Source organism: Cynocephalus volans, chromosome X (genome assembly GCF_027409185.1).
Source record: "Cynocephalus volans isolate mCynVol1 chromosome X, mCynVol1.pri, whole genome shotgun sequence".
NCBI lineage: Eukaryota > Metazoa > Chordata > Mammalia > Dermoptera > Cynocephalidae > Cynocephalus > Cynocephalus volans.
The window spans coordinates 523564-546219 of NC_084478.1; the positions used below are offsets into that span (position 1 = coordinate 523564).

The following is a 22656-nucleotide window of genomic DNA, read 5'->3' on the forward strand; positions in this document are numbered from 1 at the left end:
TGGAGAGGAGGGAAGGAATGGTCCTGGCATCTGGGTAGACCAGAGATGCTATAAACATCCGATGATGCACAGGACAGCCCCACCGCAGCGAACTACCAGCCCAGAATGTCAGCAGAGCCAAGGCTGAGAAATTCCACCTACCCTAGTGGTGACAGGAGTAGAAACACTGAAAATCTGAGCATGTTGTGGTTCTTTGGTCTCTCTGTCGGGAAGGAGCCTCAGGACAGAAAGCAAGAGCAGTTAGCCACTGGTTCGGAAGAAAGAACTCAAGGTACAATCTCATTCAGTAAATAAATTATAGTCCTTGGCTTTGCCGATGTCCCTACAACTAGGCTTACTGAAGATCCCGAGCAATTTCCACTCAACTAAAGACAAAGCAATTGGAAGAAATCTAGAAACTGTTATGGAAAAACGCACTGAGCTCTTTCTTCCAGAAGGTGGTGAAATTTAATTTGAGGGGTTGTTTATGTGCACACAGTAAGTCGAAAGAGTTTATTAAACTCAGAAGTTCTCAAATGCTACTCGTTCAGCAGAAAACCTGAAACAGCTCCCTATCTTACCTCTGGCTTCAGCCGCTCTGCTGACCCCAAACAAAAAAGAAATCATTTATGCTTGTCCTGTCTGAAGTTGATGCAAACAGCACACTTTTTATTTCATGGAACTTGGTGTTTAATTTGCATGAAGAGAGAGCCTTTCAGCTACAGGGCTCCCCTCGTCTGTAATGGGTATCAGAAGAGAATTTGCAAAATGGTCTGCTGGTGTTTGGGACACAGAAAAAAAGATAATTTGGGACCAGTAAAAGGTTGTCAAAACAGTGTATACAGTAGGGGGAGAAAAGAATTGGAAAAATGCACAGCTAATCTTCCTGCTTGCACAATTCTCTGGGACTGACAGGCAAAATCTGGGGGCTGTTAGAAGCATTTGGTTCAGGAGATCTTTTAATTTTCCTGTATTTATTAAGATATTCATATAGTTTTTTTTTTCTTTATCCCGTTAACATATTGGATTGCATTGATTGACTTTTAAATGTTAATCCAAGCTTGAATTCTTGGGAGAAACCCTACTTGGTCATGGTGTGTTATCCTTTATATATAAATGGGGAATGAGGGTACTTTGAAAGTTTGTGGAAAGATTTATGTCATCTTTTAATTCTATTTTTCTATGAACTTTTATTAGTACCCTCGTATTTGGATTCCATTTGGTAGTATCTTGTTAAGGATTTCTGTGTCTGTGTTCTCAGCTGGTATTAGTCAGCAATTTTCTTTTCTTATAAAACCCTTATCATTATGAGACAGGGTAATACGGGCTTCATCGACTGAGTCAGAAAGTGTCCTCTACCCCTTTGTTGCTGAAAGAGTTTGCAAAGGATTGCTAATTTTTCCTTAGACGTGTGGTGCAATTAGGCAATCCGGGACTGGAGATTTTTCTGTGAGCAGGCTATGAATTACAGCCCCAATTTCTTGACTATATATAGGACTATTTATGTTTTCCATTTTTTTCTCTTGTTGGTTTTGGTATTTGGAATTTGTCCTTTTCATTTTAGTTGAGTTCATTGGCATAAAGTCATTGACGATATTCCCTTGTTATCATGACTTTTAATGTTCATAGGATCTATAACTTTCCTCCTTTCTAAAACACTGTCTTCCAGAATCTTCCTCTCTTGGTTTTTCTCCTACCTCGCATGCCACTTGCTCTCAGGTTTGCTACATACTGACCCTCTTCCCACCCTACAAATGTTGGACTGCGCCAGGGCTTAGCTGATGGACCTCTTCTCTTCTGTACCCAGATTTATGCCTTGGGTGATCTCACCCAACCCAGTGGCTTCTTCCAAATAATTCCCAAATGTGCCAATCTATCTCTAGCCCTTGTCTCTTCCTGAGCCAAGACTCACCAATCCAACTGAATGCTTAACATCTCAGAGGTCTAGTAGGTATTGCAAACTAAAGCCACTAACAGGTGACTCTCCCTCCTTAAACTTTGCTTCCACATTCTTTGCCACTTTGGTAAATGACCTCACCATGCATTTGGTTATGCAAGTCACACCAGCCCCCCCCTCCCGTGCCCTCATTCTATCTGCTCGGAATGTCCTATCACCTGGACCTCATCACTCCTTCAAGTCTCTGTCACCTTCACTTACTGCTCTTTCCAAACATCTTCTCCAACCCTATCATTCTGACTCCTGAACTTTCGGTGTCCTTGTCACCATGTGAACTTATATCTGAATTTTTATCCATGCAGCTGTTTATTGTCTGTATCCTGCTCCCCACCCCAATACAGTGAGAGCTCCTTGAATAAAGGAAGTTTACCTTGTTTAGCTCTGAATCCCCAGCACCTGGCATAGATGGTAGGTGCTTGTATAAGTGGAGGTGATGTTAGGTGCTTGTATAAGTGGAGGTGTTAGTTCCCCATGGCACAAATGGTCACAAACATAATGATTTCAGTCACTGCCCATTTGTTAAAACACCCAGGCACAATGGGGCTCAGCTGTGTCCTTTGCTCAGGTCCTCCCAGGGACAAAATCAAGGTGTGGGCCCACTGGGCTCTTATCGGGCGCTCTAAGAAAGAATGTACCTCCAAGTTCATTGAGGTTGTTGGCTGAATTCAGTTCCTTGGGGATGTCCAGCTGGTCTTCCTGCAGGTTGCTGGCCAGAGCCAGTCTTAGCTTCTACATGTTGCCCACATTCCTTCTCATATATTGCATGTGGCCCCCTCCAGCAATGATGGGTGGAGCTCCTGTCACACCAGGAATCCTCCGATACCTCCAATGCCTCATCCCTCTGACACCAGCCAGAGAGAGCATTCTCCACTTCTAAGGGCTCATGTAATGAGACTGAGCCCACCTGGATAATCTTCCTGTTTTATGGTTGGGAACCTTAATTACATCTGCAAAGTCCCCTTTGCCACATAAGGTAACATAGTTACAGGTTCCAGGGATAAGAGTATGGACATATTCAGGGGGTGGGAAGGGGGACATTGCCCACCCTACTGCTGTGCTCAGTAAATATTTGATGACAACTGAAAGAATCTGGGACAAGGGCCCTTTCAGGGAAGGCTTGGTCCTGAAGCCAACCTGGGGGGTAGTGGTCAGCTGACAGCCGCCCTCTCTCCTACCCAGACGGACTTCCCATCCCTCCCGGAGATCTGATCCTTTCAACCTACAAGATCCCAGCTGGAGAGGAAGAGGTCTTATTGAGGCCAGCCTGAACATAACAGCACATCAGCAGAACATAACATGCAACATCAAAGTATCTAACTCTCCCTCCAGCTCTCGGTGGTGTCGGCTGCAGAAACAGCAGCGAATGTCCCAGGGCTGCTGTAGGCATGTCCCTGGCCTGTGTGCAAAAGGACCTCTTTAGTCAGGAAGACAGTCCTGGAGTCAGTTGGCAATAGAAGAGAACTCAGTTGATCTGGTCCAGCCTGGCCGCACTACAAAGCCACCAAGATCCAAGGGTCCCGAAACATGTCCCCAAGTCACCCTGCTGTGCCCTGGGGTGTCTTCTTTACTTCCAACCCTGAACACTGCCTTTCCAAACCCCAGGCAGATCCCAGACCTGCCTGGAAGTACCTGGCATTTCAGAATTGGGGGAGAGAAGGCCTGTTCCCTGCCCAGTCAGTGGAAATCTCCTTGCCTCCTCTGAAGACAGGAGTGGTGACCACTCTTACTTCCTCTGGGCCACAGTGAGGCCTGGGGACTAACAGCACCAGCCCCCACAGGTGTGGGCTGAGGCCAGCTCTACAGGGACCTACCTTTGGGGCCGGGGTCTCACACAGCTGAGTCAATGAAGTGAATCCCGGGCGCGGTCCTTGCCTGCGTACAGGGAAAACCCAGCTCCACACACACCCCAAGGTCCCCTGGCTGGAAGAGGCAGGCGGGGCGCTGTGTGCCAGGCTCCCTGGGCAAGTTACGCATGCAGCTGTCGCTCCACTCAGACCCCCCAGGAACCGTGGCCAATGGGACCGAGCCGGACCCCTGTCCAGGCCTGCAGGACAGAAAATGTCCAGGTGCCTTTTCTTGCCCAAGGGTCTTTCCGCGTTTGTCCTGACCCGGGACAGTAACCCGTCCCCTCCCCCCCAAAATGCGCGGCCTGGGTGGGGGCTGGGGGCTGGGGGGTGCAGACGCTCGGGCTCCCTTCCCCCCTCTCCAGGCGCGCGCCCCCTCCCCCGTGCGCGGCCGGCGGGAGGTGCTGAGCGCCGCGGTGGGCTCCGGGCGGGCGTCCAGCCGGGTCGAGCTCAGCTCTCTAGCCCCAAGCTTCGCCTCAGGCCAGGAGGCGAGCCGCGGGTGGAGAGGCGGGCGGTGGAGCCGGGCCGCGTCCCTCCCCCTCGCCCCGGGGCCCCGGCCGGCGCCTGTGCTCTCCAATTAGCCCGGCTGCGCGCGCGCCCCCGCCCCAAATCTCTGCGCCTCCCGCTGCTGCCCCAGCCCCCTCCGGCCTCGAGACACCCGGTTCTCTGGCCTCCTCCTCCTGCTGCCCCGTCACCGCGGGCCGAGGTCCCCAGGCGGCGCAGGACAGGGGGGCGCACCCCCGGCCCCCCACAGGCAGCCCTGGGCGGTCGGCACGGACGTCTCATTAGTGGGTGGAACGAACGGGCCCCCGGAGACGGGCGACGCAAGCCCCCGACCCCAGGCCCCGCTGAGTGATGAGGACCCCCCGCCCGGGGGTGGGCGACCCTCGGGTCGGAGCCCAAGGCCAAGGCGGGCGACGCCGCTGAGGGACCCCAGGGGCCCGGGTCTTCCGGGATGGGCGCGCGGGCCCTCGGGCCATCTCAGCCGCGGGGACCCGCCGTCTTTCCAGCATGTGCGGGCGGTGGAGGCTTCAGCCAGCTTCGCGCGGTGGCGGGCGGCAGCGGGGCTCGGCTCCAGGACAGCCCCGGAGGCGGAGGACCGGCCGGAGGACACCACCTCTCCCGCGCAAAGTGGCCGATTCACGAACATCCGCCTCCGACAGAGGCCAGTTCCTTTCCCGGAGTGTTTTCCTGAAAGCTTCGCTTCTGGGAATGGATGGCGAATGGGGGACAGGCGGCCGGGTGTCCCAGTTCCGCCAGAAATGTCATAGTCGTTCGTCTTCCTCGGAGTTAGGGGCGATGGCACTTTGTCCAGGCGACCGGGGCAGACTCTGGGCAGGTGGACGAGGTCCCGGAGCCGCTCGTGGCCTTCTCTGCCGGCCTCGGGCTCGAGCCTGAGCCAGGCGGGCAGGAAGTCAGTGACCAGGCACCGCGCCAGCCCGGCCCGCGGGGACAGCGCCCCGTGGAGCGTCCGGGTCCACGAGCGCCGCGAGTCGCCTTCTGTCGAAGCTTGTGGCCCCGGGGTCTGTGGTCTTCCGGAGAAAAGCCTCCCTTGCTGGCTGTGGACGTAAGATATACCCGTTGCTTCCAATCTCCTGCATTTTAAAATAGGAGAGAAAAGGCCAAAGCTGCGGACCGGCTGGGTTCGGGGGGTTCCAATGCCCGCGGGGCCCGGCGCGTAGACGCGCGGCGAACCGAGGCTGGGGGGCGCCGGCTCTCGCTCTTCCTGGGTCCTCGCGCTGAGGCCCTTGCCAGAAATGAGAACGAAAATCAAAATACAACCCTCAGATTCATTCCTCGCAACTTTAATTGCTGCAGAAACTGCTCCCTGCGAGCGCTTAATTTATTCATGGCCGAGGAATCTCCATTGTTGCTTTAGCGGTGGTCTCTAACCCTGTCCTTCGTGGCACACTGCTCTGCTCCCTGAAAAAAAAGAAGGTTTTTCTTAAATAAAACATAATGTGAAGGTCCTGTGATTAGATCTGAAAGGAGACAGTTTTGAGGCCCACCATATATACATGGTAAGGGGGAACAACAACAACAACAAAAAATAAAAATAAAGAAAGAGGAAAGTCCACCAAAGCTCCCCCACTGAAAGCAGACAGCATTCCATCCTACGAAATGTATTGTTAAAAGTGCATTTTTTTTCTTTTTCTGCATTGTGGGGTATTTTAGAGATCTCCCACATCAATACTGAGACTTGTAGCAAAAGTGACAGGAAATTAAAAAATACACAAAAACGCTACATTCTTGGGGCAGGCGCTTGGACACACATGGTCACCCCACTCCCTAGAGAGACAGAGAGAGAGAAAAGCAAATCCCGCCCCATCGCACCCTTTATTAATATTATAGATGTTGCAGTTTTCGACCTGATCAATCTTACCCATTCACGAGCTGGATTAACAAAGCCCTCTTTAATGAAAATCTATTAGCCTCGCATTTGATACGTGGATGTTTGGGTAAATCAATAAACAGCATACAAGGGAACACAGATGCAGGGTTCTAAATTTAAAAGGGGGATAAAAAAATAGGAGTCTGTCTATGAAATGTGTTAAGACATCTGTAAAATCCCGAACGTCTGATCAATACTTATAAATATTTAATGACTGGGGAGGGATGGGTTTTTGTGTAAAAGGCTTGCTCTTTAGCGAAAGCCATTAACACCCCCTTCTCTGTTATTATTAGTAGAAATTGTCTTCGAATTACGTGCTGAGAAGTGGGCCAGACGGAAGGGGTATGCCTCTAAATGTCTCCCCTCTTTCGTGGAAACCCAGGAGGAGGCCTGAGGTGGCTGTTTTGGGTGGGTATAGAGGTGGGAGGGGAAGGGACAGGGTCTTTCCTCTCTCCCCCAGGACGGGTGGAGGCCCCTGCTCGGTCGCTGCAAAGGCTACTCTGCAGTTAAGAGCTCCGAGCATGAAATTTGATTGAAAGTAAATACATTCGGACCAGGACAGCGGAGCTTCGTATTACTGGGCAAAAACTGAAAAAAATGGGAAACCATTCTTTTCAGGAATTAAATCAATCAGATGTTAAATATTTGAATATTTACGGTTCCTTTCACTTAGCATTGTAAATATGAGACACAGAGACACAGACAGATATATGACAGAGAAAGAGGTTAGTTGTCGCATTCACTTATTAAAATTTATCCAATTCACATACAAGAAACCAAATCGTTTACAAAATCAAGAAAGGCTAATGTCCACTTCCTCACGACATTCTAAGCCAGTCCTTGGGGTATGTGTCCTGCTGGGCATGCCCTGGAAAGGCCCGGTCAGGACAGAGGGACTCGTGGGCGCCCAGTCAGCTGTGGCCACAGGGCTCTGTCTTAGGATGCCTGGTGGGACAGAGATGCCTGGTGGTGACTTGGGATGTCCAAGTTTAACCAATGTGCCGTCCAGACCACACCGAGGTCCCAGAGTGGATACAGCGAATGAGAGTTCAGGCCCATTTCTGTCCTGCAGTTGGGCAGAGGAAAGGGAAGGTGAGAGCAACCCACTGCCACTTCGCCCTGGCTGCCCTAACCGCTCCAAGCCGGCGCCACAAGCAGGGGACACGGGTTCTGGCCATTTCCTGACCAGCAGGTCAGAGTTTTCTAGCTCTGCCTGAGTCCCGAGAAACACCCTCAGGGTATGCTGGGCTGAGCCAAAGGACACTAGCTGGGACAAAGTCGGGGTGGGGGCATTCAGGACCTTCGCTCCAGAGTCAGGCCAGCTTGGCCTCGCGTCTCCACTGCCTCGGCCCAGGTGGGGATCTGGCCGGGTGGGGGTCTGTGGAATCCAGGGAGGGTGAGCCGGAGCCAGAACTAGAGGACCCAGATTCGTGTGAGTAGCCAGGGGCGTGCAAAGGACAGGAGGCCCCCCCCCCGGGCGGCGCCTGCCTCCTGGGGTGGACCCAGGTGGACCCCAGCCCCCAGCCGGTGGACTGGCAGATCCGCTGTCCCGGATCCGGAGACTCGCTCCTCTCTACCACCCGCGGGGCCGGGCGCAAGGGTCCGGTGCAGTTGGCACTTGGGCGAGCCCCTCGGAGCCCCAGGAGCCAATGGCTCTGTTGAAATGACCCTGTAGCTTCGTCCCCTTTGCCCGGGGCGCTTCCTTCGTCTTGAGAACAAAGTCTTCTAGCATTTTTATTTTATTTCATTTTGTTTTCCCGTGTCTTCGTAGTTGGAACATAAATGGGACGTGGGGGTAGGCAGCAGCGGGTGGGACATGTCCACACTGGGTTTTCGGGGCGCGGGGCGCGCTGGGGGAACGTCCAGACGCGAATCCACGTCCACCCAGGCCGAGCTCCAGGGCGTGTGCGCAGAGCTTGGTGGAACTGGCTTTGGAATTTCCCTTCTCTTCCAGAAAGCTTTTCTCTTTTTTTCTTCCCCTGTCCCCCCATCTTTTTCCTCTCCCCCCTCCCCAACCCGCTTTTTTCTTCTCTGTTGTTTTTAGGAGATAGAGATGCTTTCACTTCTATCCTCAAACTTTTCTGAAAGCTGTTTCCTTTTGAGGAGTTGGCAAGATGCATTCGGGACGTTAAAGCGTCCACAGCCTCACAGGACACGTGGAGATGTTGAGAGTCTGCTCTGCGGGACTTGGCTAGTGTTCTCTCTCCTTGTCTCTGGGAAGCGACTCTAAAGGGTCAAACCAGCTTCCTACGCGTAGGCCCAGGCCAGGCACGGGGCAGACCCTCCCCTCGCGCCTGCGGCCTCCTGTGCAGAAACGTAGATGCAACATTTCACCGAGTGTACCTGCCCTGCGCCCTGACCAACACCTTTAATTAGCAAAAAAAAAAAAGAACCGTGTAGTAGAAACAGTCCTTGCCTAGGCTGAAACATTTAAAACAACACGAATACTAGGTGTTTCCTGTCTCTATATTTAACATATGGGAAGAAGGCAGAGAGGGGAGGGGGTCCAGGAGACCCCCCACGTATCTCCTAAAGAAGTTTGGGGACGGGGGGTAGAAATGCCACCACTGTGCTCGTCACCAAGAAAACGTTCGGTTTCACAAAAAGATCTCGCTTCCCTAAGCCAGGAACTCTTAGAAAATATAAGGCCTCCAAGATTGGGAAAAATTGCCAATGAGCGAACTCCATGTCTTTTTCGGATGTGCGTTATTTGGAAGCCATCCCACTACACTGGGGCTAAAATTGGGGCTTCCCTTGACAAGGGAGGGGTCTTTCAGTCTCTTCCCAGGAGTAAGGGTCCCTGTGTGACCATCCAGAGTCCCGTCTGGCGCTCTGCTCCCCACTCTTGGCCCTGCAGAGTTTTCTGCTGGGCCGGGGGTGGGGTTGGAGGTTGGAGGCCAAGCACAGCCCTGACTGGGGGTCTGGATGGAAGCCTGGGGCTTCCCACCCCCTCCCCTGGGGAGGACCCTCAGGCCTGGAAAGGCCCAGGCCCAACGTGACCCCCAGGGAGTGCTTGGCGAGCCTGCAGGAGTGTTTCGGGAGGGGCGAAGGGTGACGGCTGGGGTTTCCTGCCCGGTCCCTGGGGACCCGGCCTCCCCGCCAGAGCTGGAGAAGCGGAGAGACCCGGCGGAGGGAGAAAGTGACCAGGCCGCCGAGGAGCCCGGAAAGCGGCTCCTGGCCCCGCAGACCAGCGCTTGCTCGCTCTCTCTCTCCACCTTCGCCCACCTGCCCCTCCACGGTCCCCCCAGCACTCCGAGCTACCTCATCTGTCGGCGCGGGTCCCCAGACCCGGCTGGGGCGGAAGGGACGCACGGCGGGTTGGCGGAGGAGTGGAAGAGGGGCTCGGGGTTCGGGGCTCGGTCCCGGCACGGATCGTCAGGTCCGGGGCCTCCACGCGCCCGCCCGACTCCGTGTGTCCCCCCGGCGGCCCCTCCAGCGGCTGCACGCGCGATGTCTGAGCGTGGGGGGCTCTTTGTAATTCTGCCTTATAGCTTCTTCGCGTCTCGGCCTCGACGACAGGGCCGCGGTGACAAAGACCTGTTTGTTAAGTTGAGACGGCGGCTTCTTCGCGGGTGGCAGCGGCCCCCAAGTTCCCCAGCGCTGCCGCACCCGGGGCAGATGAGCCCAGGACCGCGCGGACAGGCGCCGGCTGCCAGCGCTGCGCTCCCGGGGGACAGGGGCCGGCCGGGGCGTGAGGCTGAGACGCAGAAGGACGGGGGAGGGGGAGGGGCGGGTAGGGGTAGGGGGAGGTGGGGCTGGGAGGGGGAGGTGGGGCTGGGAGGGGGAGGAGGAGGTGGGGGCGGGGAGGGGGACAGAGGAAGGAACCAGGGCGCAGAGCAGAGAAGGGGCGAGAGAGGCGGAAGGGAAAGCTGTCTCTCTCTTCATCTCCGGTCACCTCTTTCTCCTGTCCCCCCGAGGGTGTGGCCCTCCTCCCCCATCGTGGCACCCCCCGTCTGAACGTGACCGGGTTGGCGAGGGCTGTGCGGTCCCCGTGGATTCCGGAGAAATCGCTCAGAACCGTCCAGCTCCCGACGGCGCCCGCCCTGGCCCAAAGCCCGGGCACCACCGACGGGGGGACGATCCCCGGGTCTGACCACCACGGACGCTTCAGAAAATGCCAAACAAACTCCTCCAAAAATCACGACGCTTCCACCCCCCCCTCACCACACCCCCCAAAAGCTGCCCGAACGTCGACGAGGTGCGGGAAACGGAATGTGGGGATCTTAGGGGAAGAAAATCACGAGAGGGGCAGGGGAAAAGTCAACTTTATTTTGGGACGGGATTCTGCAGAACGGAGGGCGCCTTCGGCTTCCAGGATCGTGACATGAGTCTCACACTGCGGTGGAGACGAGCGGTGGCTCCCGAGCGCACTGGAAGGGGCCGGCGGGAGGGGCGAGTCGGGAAAACCGTGGCAGAACCAGAAAAACACGTACTTTCCCCAAATAAATATCGTAGACACCAGGGTGACAACAAGCCTCTAAAGAAGGTGGCATCGGTCTGGCCGTGCGGGATCTGACGCGTGGCCAGAAAGGGCAGATGTTTACAAACCGGTTGTCCCTGCGACCCGCGGGCTTCTCCGCGCCTAGAGTCGCCGCAGTCCGGGCGCTCGTGGCCGGGCGGCGTCCCGGTCCTCGGCCTCCAGGGCGTCGGCCTCTCCGGCGTCTGCCAGCCCCTTTCCACGCCCGCGTCCACGCCTCACTTTCGGGGTCCTCCAGCCAGCCGTGACCGAGTCCGTCCGCGCGTCTGCGTTCCCCTCGCCGGCTCCAGCGCGCAACGCAACCGCGCCTGCACCTCGGAGTCAATTCTGCCCTGTGGTCGCGCGTCCCCGCCGCCGGGTCCCCTCGGCACCTCCTGTCTGCCTTGCACCGACGCATCCTGCAAAGATACATTCCAGGCGCGGGGCTGTGGTCCTCCCGGTGCCCGCCGGCGAGGACCTCCTGAGCAATCGATGAACTCCTCCTCGACTGGCGTCCCCGACAGCCATGGAGAGGATGCGGATACCTGTTTGGGGAGCTGGCGCCTGCGCCCCCGCGCGCGCTGTCTCTCTCTCTCTCTCGCTCTCTCTCTCTCTCTCTCTCTCTCTCTCTCTCTCTCTCTCTCTCTCTCTCTCTCCAAAAAATGTGCTCTTTACCTCCCCACACCAAGGTGCACGGACGCCAAACGGTGATGAAATGCGAAGAAAGCCAATTGCCGGACTGGGGGTGGGGTAGAGATAGCGTCTCTGCGTGCGTCCGCCGCCGAGCCGGGAGCTGTAATTGCTCCAGACAGGGAGCGCTGGGGGCTGGGCGGAGGTGGCCGTGTATAAATAGCGAGACCTCAAATTGAGACGCATAAATAACAGCAGGAGGGTTCTACCCTCGCACGGACCGTCCTGTCGGCGCGGGGAGGCGTGCGGACCACAGCCCGGCGCCCAGCCAGCCCCGCCGAGCCCCGCGGACCCCCGCAGCCCCGGGCAGCCATGGAGGAGCTGACGGCTTTTGTATCCAAATCTTTTGACCAGAAAAGCAAGGACAGCAGCGGTGGCGGCGGCGGCGGCGGCGGCGGCAAGAAAGATTCGATCACGTACAGGGAAGTTTTGGAGAGCGGACTGGCGCGCTCCCGGGAGATGGGGAGCTCGGAATCCAACCTCCAGGACATGACGGAGGGCAGCGGCCACTGTCCGGTGCATTTGTTTAAGGACCACGTGGACAACGACAAGGACAAACTGAAAGAGTTCGGCACGGGGAGGGCTGCGGAAGGTAAGCTTTCCGGGCACCGGCTCCGGGCCCCACCCGGGGACGACGCGTCTCCGCCACTGAGCCTGCCCGCCTGGCCCTCGCTTGGCAAGCGGGGAAGTCCCCGGGCGCCGCGACTCGCGTTCAGTTTCACCCCCACGGCTGGGACGGAAAGGCCCAGGCAAGCATCACTCCACAGTATTTTGGAGAGAATGGAACGAAGCGGGGAGACGGGCCAGTGAAGGAGCACAGAGACGGGGAGCCGAGGAAGGGCAGAGACTGGGGCCATGCGCTGCTCACAGGCTGGCTTCCCCGGGCACTGGGTGTCGCATCCAGGACTGTCCCAGGCTGGGGTCTGTCAGGGTGGAGGTGCCTGAAGCGAGGTCGGCCTTCGGGCCTCTGGATGTGTGTGTGTCTGTCTGCCTTTCTGATACGTTCTGCCATGCACAGAGAGGCCCACACACATGTCTCCCAGCACCCAGCTCCTGCCGGCTCCCCGAGAGAAAAATGGGCAGAGTTGAGGACATTCTGGCCGCGTGGTCAGAGAGGATAGGGCCCCCGGTCATCTGGGTTACTGTTTCCTTTCAAGAAAACTTTCCCTCTTGAGCCTCGAGCCTGATCTCGGGTGATGCAAGTCTGAAAATTAAAAACAGGACCATGGCCGCAGGTGGCTGGGGTCTGGACCGGGCGTCAGGGCCCGGGAAAGCTGGTGGCCACGAGGCCGCCCTACCCAAGGCTGTGGGGGCGCAGCCCGTCCTGCTGCGCACAGAGCGGGTCCTGGGTCTCCTTCCGGCCGGTCCTCCTGAAACCTCCGCCAAGGATGGCCCTGCTGTTCAGAAAGAAAACGGCACGTTGAGGGCTCAACCAGCGGGTCTCTGTGTAAACAGAGCAGCTGGCACAGCTAAATCAGAGGAATAAAATTGGCCAGATTTCTCAGGGGCACAGTTTGAGAAGACCATTAATGTATATTTTTAAATCACAAAGAGAGGAATTATAGGGGCTTGTCATTTAGCCCCCCTTTCCTCTGATGGTCAGAGTTGAGGCGTTGGGATAAACTCTCCAAGAAGCTCGGGCTTCCTGCTGTTCTGGGCCCTACACTTTGGGTGTCCGGTGGCAGAGTTCTGGGGGAATGGCCTTGGAGCCCTGGGGACGACGAATGACAGCTTGCGGGAGCTTTCACTTCGTTGGAGCAGAGAGCGGCAGAGGCTTCAGTGTAAACCTCTCAGTGCCCACAGTGCAGAAAGCGTGGGCCAAGCCCGCCTCATCTGGGGTCCTGAGTCTGTAATTCACACAAAGAGAGTTTTTCTTCATGGACACGAAAGGCTTCCATTTAGTGTCAGAGATGCACAGTGCCCGGCGGTCGCGGCGGCCGATGCTGTCTGTGTGAGGCTCCTGACCACGTCCCCAACTGTCCTTCTTAGAGGCTGAGCCCCTGCTTCCTGCCGGCTCTTGCCCCTAACACCAAGGCAGTGGGACGCAGGCAAAGAGCCATCACAAAGAAAGCAGAAGGCAGTCAAGGCCTTTCGCAAGTGAGAGGGAAATAAGACCAGGGTTAGGAACAAGGGCCACAGGAAAAGACAGAAATACCCCCAGGCATACGCTCCCCCTTGGCTGGGTGTGAAACGACCCCTGGGAGGGCTGAGTCCCAGGCTAACGTTTGCAGGATGCAAGTAACACGGAGTTTTGGGAGACTCTCTGGCTCCCGTGGAAACCTGGACTTCTTGGGAACAGCGTATGCCCGGCAAGGCAAGCCCGAAGCCTGAGGATTTTGCAGTCTGCTGCAGGTTTTTAAGGGCTTTGAAGGCTAGTTTCTCAGCTGGGCTCAATCCCTGGAGTTCAGCCTTAAAGAAAAGAAGGGGGAAGGAAGAGTTGGGGCCGCCTTTAGGAAAGGATTTAGTGTTGGGAAGAAATAGGGTGTCCTTGGAAATGCATTTGTTTTAGGAGGTGAAAAGGGATTTAAAATCCAACTTGAGAAGTATCCAGTGCTCAGAAGCCTTAAAGGGAGACTTTTAGAAAGAAGAGGGACTTGGCTACTGGTCACCAGCTCAGGGAACCTGGTGGGGGGCACCGCACCAGGATTTCCCCCTTTTCCTCTAGACGCTTTGGATACGCCTTATTTGCAAGTTTCTGGGCTGTGGGAACTTCGGAGGGTGTCGGTGGTGCGTGCTGCTTTGAGACTGTTTCAGAGCTGAGCTCTTGAGAGTAGAGACTCTAGAAGACCGGCCTCTTATCCTTGACACGAGGGGAGATGTAATGAGGGCGCCGGGTGTGTGTGTCTGTGGGGGGTGCTCTTTGCCTGGGCTCAGCGGGCCCTATGATCGGGGAGAAAGAGCAGAGCAGACAAAAACGGGGACGCTGGACGTCCCTGAGCCTGGTGAGGTCCTGCATTAACAAAAGTGCGAAGGAGAGGTTTTGAGGTAGTCGCTTGAATGCTGACCTTGAGGCCTAAATACTCACCTCCACCCCCAGCGAACACAAACACGCTCATAATTTTTGGACATAAGAAAGTGCCATTTTTGGCATCTTGGTGGGGTGGGTGCCCAACCGCGTTTGAATGTGTGTCAAAGGGAGAGAGCGGCAGGGAAGGAAGGCCGGGGACGTCTATGCTCACAGTTCACCCCCAGTCTCAATGGCGTGCGTTCAGATACTCAGAAAGAGGCCAGGGTGTTGTCTGCGCGCCCAGCTCCAGATGTCCCGGAGGGAGGCTCCACCCTGCCGGCGCGGCCCTGTCCTGCTGCGCTGCAGCGGGGGACAGAGGCTCTTCCCGGGCTGGGGCCCTCTCCTAAGCCTTCCCGGGCCCCTCGCCGGGGACCCGACACCTCGGGCAATTCTTCCTCGGCTTCTTTGACTTAAAAATAATATTTAACACCGCACTTGCCTTAAAAAAAAAAAAAAAAAAAAGGTTAGGCTATGTCAACAGACGCGAAGTGGATAATTGAGGAAACTATTCGGAGATTAGGCCAAGAAACACCGCTCCGGGGAAGCCCAGGTTATTACAGCAGCAGCGTGTGTTCCCCTCGAGGTTGTTTTACCGACTTGACGTTCCCCTTGCGTCAGGGCGCATTTGTTGCCGAGACCCCCTTGCACCGCCTGCGTAGGCTAACGCTTCCCCCACTTTGCTGAAAAACATCCACCGCGCGCGGTCTTGCCTGCGCGCAGGAGCCGCGGGCCGGGGGGACTGGGGGGCTCTCGGGGACCGATTCCCGGGCCTCAGCGCTGTGCCCCCCGCCCGCCCCGCAGGCATTTACGAATGCAAGGACAAGCGCGAGGACGTGAAGTCGGAGGACGAGGATGGGCAGACCAAACTGAAGCAGCGGCGGAGCCGCACCAACTTCACGCTGGAGCAGCTCAACGAGCTGGAGCGACTCTTCGACGAGACGCACTATCCCGACGCCTTCATGCGCGAGGAGCTGAGCCAGCGCCTGGGGCTCTCCGAGGCGCGCGTGCAGGTAGGACCGACGCAGCCGGGTCCTCCGGAGGGCCCAGCGCGCGCCACGGCGGCCCAGGCCGCTGTCCCCTTGCAGGGACGCGGGGAGGCTGGGGCCGGGCTGGGAGAGGCCTGCAGCCTCGCGCACGGGTTCGCATCCAGGGCACGTGCCCCGAAGGCAGGATCGCTCTGCACGCCTACGTTGTCGGTCATTTGAATTCCTCTTTTCCCCTACTTTCCACCCCGTTTCCCTTCCTCCTGTCCCCTGCGCGACTTTTCCTAGGCTCCGAAGCCCTCCTCCTTCTCCAGGGAGCGGAGAGGCAGCGAGGGGAGGGGACGGGTGGGTGCGACACGTTGGGCATCTTGATGAGCGCGGCTCCTGCCCGCGCGGGGCCGGATTAGCGCGGGCGCGGGGGACGCGGGGGACGCGGGGGCTGTCCCCATCTGACTCCCGGAGTCGTGCGGGGATTGAAGGCGTCCATCTGGCGAGCCACTGCGGGCGGGGGCCCTGGGTGCGCGCAGCATGTGCGCAGGGGGGACGCCCGGGCAAAGCTTTCTCGGGCATTGTAAACATCAAGTTAAATTGATGAATTTATTTACTGGGTGTGTGTGTGTATAGGGGGAGGGGACAAAGCGTCCCTTCAAAGTCGTTTCCCGCAGGTAGTGCAGACCCCATCTGGGAGGTAGACCCTGGAAGCTACAGTCTGTCTTCTGCTTTCTTGAGGTTCTGAGCCAGACAGAAGGGCCAGGGAGAGAGGGTCAGAGTCCCCAGACTCTGGGGAAGGGTTCTAAACAAATGAAATGAATATTGCCAACCGGGGAGGGACGCGTTAAAAGCAAAGGGCTTTCAAAGAGCGGGTTTCGTATTGGTTATTTGGTCAACAAATTCAACCACCCCCCCGCCGCCACTTTATTTAAGAAACGAAAATACAAACACTTTTTATAGATAGTGTTTTATAAAACCTTTAATTAAAAAAATATATATTTTTTGTTCCTAAGCTCCTTGCATCTTTCCGTGTCTCTGCAGTAAAAAAGCTTCTTTAAGGTTAAATAAACACCGCAGCCCCCGCCCCCAGCCCCAAGCACCTCCAGCTTCTCCGCAGTGGCCGCCGCCGTGCTGTAACCGTCCTGCGTCGCAGGAGCTGGCGTGGAGTAGCGCAGGGGGACCCTCTCCCAGGACCAGACCGTTTAGGCTTCTGCGGCCTCAGCAAGGAGAGAGGCTGAGCCCAGGGGGTTTCCGGCTGGCCACACTTCTCAGGGAAGATTGATTGGGCCGCACCATATAAATTAATGAAAAGATTAAACTTTTGCTGAAGGGGACATCAACTTTTATGTCATCTCCTAGTGTCTTTCTGCCTGGGATCTGTAATATCTCCCAGGCTTTGATGTACTGTTTCTATAAAAATAAATTACTTGTAATTTAATTCCACACTATTTCTTTCAGTAGTCTATTACTGAGGTGCACCTTAGCGGGAGGTACCAGAGTTGCAGAAAATTGCTTGTCGGGTGCCTGCAAGATCCTGAGAATGCTCTAAAATAAAGAGGAAAACAGGGGGCGATCGATCCAGAGGCGAATTAAAATTTAACGACTGTAAATAATAATAAAAACAAACACGTGAATAGAAGAGACGTAATTTTCTATTGGCCACGGGGAAACGACTCACGTAATAAAGAGGAGAAAGGAGAAAGTGCTCATAAAAATCAATTAGTTAAAACATGCACTGGCTGCGAAGGCAGAGAAGAGAGAGGAAAAAATGAACTCTATTTTAATCCTTCGTCTGAATTGTCTGGCAGCCCCTTTCAGTACAGCCTGTCCCGTGTTGTTAAAGGATAGAGTTTCAATTTAGTGTGGGAATTTGCTGTAAATAAATTGAGCATCCTATGGAAGCTGGTCCTTATTAACCTTTTATTTTTAGTGTTGTACTGGAAACTCATATCACCCAGCTGTCAGGGTTATAATCGAAAGTTATGAGGCCTCGGTGAGGGGCAGGCGGTAATTTAATTACAACAAATATCTTTGGGTTTATGGCGCAGAGCTAAATTAAATGTCATTATTCACTGTCTGTAATGGAAATCAAAAGGAAATCAGATTACAGCGTTTGTGGAAGAAATCAGTGAGTGGCCCGTAATGAAGAAATAACTGTCTAAACCAGTGTACTGCGCTTTACTTAGCATATTCAGGCCTAATTGGAATTGATCGTGAATCACCCCAAGACTGATTTATGATCGCTGAACGCAGCGGCTAATTCATCACTTTTATTTTTTCATAATCTTATTTCTTTCCTCCCTCGAGCTGAAGGGAAGGTGAGCTTGGCTTTCTAGATTTAAATAGGATTCTGTGTTTGAAAAATGCCCTTCCGGGGGCAACCTTGGCTTTTGCATGCATCTGGCTCAGCCTTCCCGAGGTCTGGATTCCGGACCCCAAGGGCGAGAGGCGAGGAAGACCGGTCCGGAAGGGATCGGGTCCGGAAGGGATCGGGTCCGACGGGGCGGCCGGGACCAAGGGGTACAGGGGGCACACGAGTGCCAGCTGTGCAAGTGCAGACATGATTTGTGAAATTCAGCAGGAGCCCCGGGGAAAGGGAATTTTTGGACTGACTTTGCAAAGGAACGCGATCAAAGTCTTCCTAGCCTCCCTGCAACCTTGGGGGAAGAGCTTTCGAACCTTCTGGAAAGCCCGTTCACATAGCTCAGCCGCGGATACCCCGCCCAGGAAGGAAACTGCTCCCTAAGAGCCACGGACGGGAAAGTTCACGTTTCGTTTCTTACACTCCCGGACGCTTCCAACGTCCCCGGCTTTGCTGGGCCTTCCCCGCGCGGGGGGAACGGCCCCGGGCCCTGCGTGGCGAGCAGGTCGCGAGCGCCCAGCACACGTTTTGCCCCCATCAGCCCCAAGCTACCCGAGTGACTCAAGGCCCAGGAAGCGTGTCTTCGTGCTAATTATTCCGCGTGGACGGTGACTGCCATCGCGGCTGTGAGGACAGCACGTGTGGAGGGAAAGCTGTCACGCAAAGCTAGTTAGGAAGGATTAAGAGGCTGGGCGTTCGAGGGGTGAAGGGGGGATCCCGATTCCGTCAGCGACAGACTAAAGGCACTGGGCTCAAGGCCAAGGCTGCCGGGAGTAGGGGGGTGGGGGAGGGGGATTGTAGGGCGGGGGCAGGACGTTCGCACCCTCGTTATAACATCAGGCTTGTGAGTTTAAACGGGCTGGGCCGGGGTTCCACTGTGCGCCCAACCTCTTGATACGGAGCCCCCCAAATCAGACCTGCGGTGCAGAGCCTGAGTTATTGGGGGTCCGCTCCAGGACGTTCGTGGCTCTGGTGATATTAACTGACACCCCCCCCCATCCCGCACCGTCCTAGGACTTCCAAGGAGGGCGTCGATGGCATGGACGTTTCTGGGCTCAGGGTGTCTGTCCCAAGCTTGACTGGACAGGAGGTCGGGTTTGGAGCTATTTCTCCACCAGCTCGCCCCCTACCCTGCTGGCTGGAGTCTGAAATGGAAAGTCGGATACTGCCCCCGCGGGGCACGGCCTCTTTGTGTGTGGGGGGGGCAGGGGTGCCCACACGGAACGGTGGAAGGTTCGCGAGTGCACTCCCCCCGGCCAGCGAGCACTTCTTCACCAAATGTACCCTTGACGACGCTCGCGTCCTACTCGGGGGCCTGGGACGGCCAAGAAGTGAATTTGACAATTCCCAGCCCCAGGTAGCCAGTCACTGCGGGCAGGAGCGGGACAAGAGGGCTGTGAGGGGCCGGGGTCCTTCGGGTAGCCAGGCCCCGGGCTCCAGGGAGGGCGGGCGCGCCGTCCAACGTCGCGGGACCCCAGCCCGGCTCACAGGGCAGCGCGCCTCTGTCTGCTTCGTCTCCAGGTTTGGTTCCAGAACCGGAGAGCCAAGTGCCGGAAACAGGAGAATCAGATGCACAAAGGTGGGTGGCGGGGGCCGGGGGCGCGCGTGGAGGCTGCCGAGGGGCTGGCAGGACCCAGGGCGACGCTCACGGCTCCTGTCTTTCCTTGTAGGGGTCATCCTGGGCACAGCCAGCCACCTGGACGCCTGCAGGGTGGCGCCGTACGTGAACATGGGCGCCCTGCGCATGCCTTTCCAACAGGTAGCTGTTTGTCTTCCTCGGGACGGCCAGGCCCCGCCGCCTCCGTCCCGCGCCCCCTTGCCCCCTGCCCTGGCGTCCTCCGTCCCCTCCCCCCGACTGCTCCTGCCCCCGAGGACTTCTCGGCTGGCCCTCCGAGGAAAGGCGGCCGCTCTCTACAAGGGGGCATTTATAGACGCGTTGGCACGTATTAAAACCACGCTGTAAAACTCCAAGAGTCACCTTTGAGAAGGGAGAAACTTAAACTGAAACACAATTTCACAGAAATCGGAGGAGAAAAAAAAGTTTAAGAACCACCCACCCTGTGGCCCGCCTGGAGCCTCGCTGGGGAAGGGGGTGCCAGCGCTTGGGTATCAGGACTGGGATCAGCACGGACTCACCCCCCGCGCCCCTGAGCGCCCGAGGGCCTCCGCGCCGGCGTCTGCCTGGCCCGCGGACCCCGGCCTTACCCGAACCTCCCTCGGAGCTGGGAGAGCGCAGGACTCGGGGGCCCGGCGTGTATGTGGGGCTGCCAGGGGGTTGGAAGATGGTCGCGGCGCCCAAGGGTCTCAAGGGCGGCTCCGTGCTGTAGACTGGGGTCAAGTGCATGGCCGGAGCTTCGCGGTAGAAGCCACCAGGTCCCCCCCGGGCGAGAGCGCAGCGCCCACGTGCGCCCTGCCCCGACTCCGCTCAGGACTTGGCGACCGCCTGCACTTGGAGACCTCAACCTGCGGGTGCGGGTGGGACAGTAGACGGCAGGGCAGACGCACGACCTCCACTCGCAACCGCTTTAGTCCAAGGGGCGGGCCCGGATTTATGTTTGGACGGGGTTTTTGGCGGGGAGGGGCGCGGAGGTCCTATAGGTTTGGCCGTGGCCTCCGAGAGCAGGCGAGCATGGGGTGGGGTACAAAGGGACATCCGGGAAGTAGAGCCCGGGGCGCCCTGCGGAGTCCCCACGCCTGAAGTCGGAAGGGCGTCTCGGGCGGCTCGTGCGCGGCGGAGGGGTCCGCAGTCCTCCCGGATCCGACCTCTTCTTGACCTGGGCCCATCCTCAGGCCTCGTGTGGACAGAGCCCTCCCACCCCACGCACCTTGCAGCACCCCATCCCCAGGGCAGGGCGGCCCCTGCGCATTGCAGGGACTGTCGCCGCCCCGACGAGGCAAAGCCATTAGGGCCCGACTCAAATCAGGACACAGGAGCCCTGAAGCCTGGCTGAGCGCGTCACGGACTCGGAGACTCGGTGTCCTTGGGCAAAGATGTAGAGGACGGGGGGACATTCCAAGCCAAAGTCAGACCCTGAGTAGGAGACACGTCCAGGGCTGCCTGGAGCTCCCGTGAGGAGCACGCGCGCGGATTCCCCAAGCTGTGTCCCAAGTGTCCAGGGCCCCGTCGAGGCCACGGGTGTTCAGAGCTTCGGTTGCCCGGGCGCTAGGAGGACAGTGCGGTGGTGGTCCCCGGGGTAGGGGAAGGGGCGACGGCTGCACGTGCACAGGAGACGTGGTGGGGTCTGTCCGGGTGGGAAAGGCTCTGCCCTTCCCCTCCCCCGGCGCGCTAACCGAGGCGGGTCTGTCCCCGCAGGTCCAGGCCCAGCTGCAGCTGGAAGGAGTGACGCACGCACACCCGCACCTGCACCCGCACCTGGCGGCGCACGCCCCCTACCTCATGTTCCCGCCGCCGCCCTTCGGGCTGCCCATCGCGTCGCTGGCCGAGTCGGCCTCGGCCGCCGCGGTGGTGGCCGCCGCCGCCAAGAGCAACAGTAAAAACTCCAGCATCGCCGACCTGCGGCTCAAGGCGCGCAAGCACGCAGAGGCCCTGGGGCTCTGACCCGCCTCTGGGGCCCGCACTCGCCCCGGGAGCCAGGCAGCCCTGTCCCGGGGAGCCCGGGAGCCCGCGGCAGGCCCGGGGAGGGCCCGACCCAGCCAGACCCTCTCAGAGACCCTGCGGAAGACAGAGCCGGACACGCGCGGGGCACCCCGTGCAGCCCTGGCCGGCGCGGTCCGCGCGTCCTGGGATCCTGCGCCAAGTGGAGCCCCGCTGCGCCGCGTCCTTCCCTGCTGCTGGCGCGTCTACCCTGTGCATGGCTAACTACACACCTTTGGAACATCATAGAGTATGTGACACACAAAATCCTGGGGCTGGTCTCGGCTCCACGTGCGGTCTTTGTGGCCGTGAACTTTCTCGCATGGAGGAACTGCAGGACGGGTGTGGATTTGAAAGTGGAGTTTTGCATCCGAGGCGGGGGTCGTCCTTAACTCTCCGGAAGGCAGCGGTCACCGAGGCGGACGACCTCGGGTGGGGACAGGAGAGGGGAGGTAGGAAGACCAGAGTCTCCTGAGTTGGGACCGTTCTGGGGACCTGAATTATGGGCATGGTATTGATGCACACGTATAGCCCTAAGGCACCGGAGCGCAGCTGGGATTCCTTGTGCCACACAACAGGCGACTTTATAACTTTTCCAGGATTTGATTCCCCAATTGACTTTTTTTGTTGTTGTTGCTGTTTCACAGAATTCAGACGCCAATGACTTGCATATGAGAGGGTCGCGTGGTTTCGAGGTGTCATACTGATGCAGCATTGACTTTAGTGAAATTCAGTAAAGTACAGTAAAGTGCAATACTGTAAATATTATAGATTTAAACTAAAAAAAAAAAAAAAGGAAAAGAAAAGAAAAGAAAGAAATTAGCCGTGCACTCTTGACCGGCCAGCTCCGACGCGTGAGGGCATTATCTCCCCCGGCCGAAGTGTCGGGCTTGGAGGTTCCTCTGGACACGGTGGAGAGGTGGAGAGAGAGATTGTGTCGCATGTGATGAATCGGTAGGGAGGTGCCAGGAAGTGAGTCTGGTGGCTGACCTGTTTCTGGTTGGGGAGGGAAAAGCCTGGGTGACAGCCTCAAGGCTGTGTACTTTATGATCATGCATTACTGTAGTGGTTCCAGTTTTTCTTTCTTTCTTACCCCATCCCCAGCCCTTTAGTTCCCTCCAGTTGTGTCAACACCAAATAGCAATTTGTCTTAGCAGCCAGCATGGAACTGGAAGGTCGCTTGAAATGATGTAACCAAAGTGCTCAGGGTCCCAAGTTATGCACCTGAGTTGTAGGTGATGTGCTTTGCATGAGCAGTCTGGGTGTGTGGGGGTCACAGCGCTGGGCTCGTCTACCTCGTCTACCTCGAAGATACATCTGCATTTTCTTTCTTTTGTTTTGCCTTAGTGACCTAGGCCTGTCCAGAAAGAAACTGTCTTTTCCTTCATCCCATCTTTTCC

At 56.9% G+C, this 22656-nt stretch overlaps 1 protein-coding gene across 1 annotated transcript; it reads left to right on the top strand.

The window, feature by feature from the left end:
- The first annotated feature begins 11630 nt into the window (after window positions 1-11630).
- SHOX (SHOX homeobox) lies at window positions 11631-21220 on the top strand. The gene is made up of 5 exons (XM_063084362.1): window positions 11631-11910; window positions 15127-15335; window positions 19183-19240; window positions 19332-19420; window positions 20975-21220. Exons 1-5 carry the CDS (start codon window positions 11631-11633, stop codon window positions 21218-21220), a joined length of 882 nt encoding a protein of 293 aa, XP_062940432.1.
- The last annotated feature ends 1436 nt before the right edge of the window (window positions 21221-22656 follow it).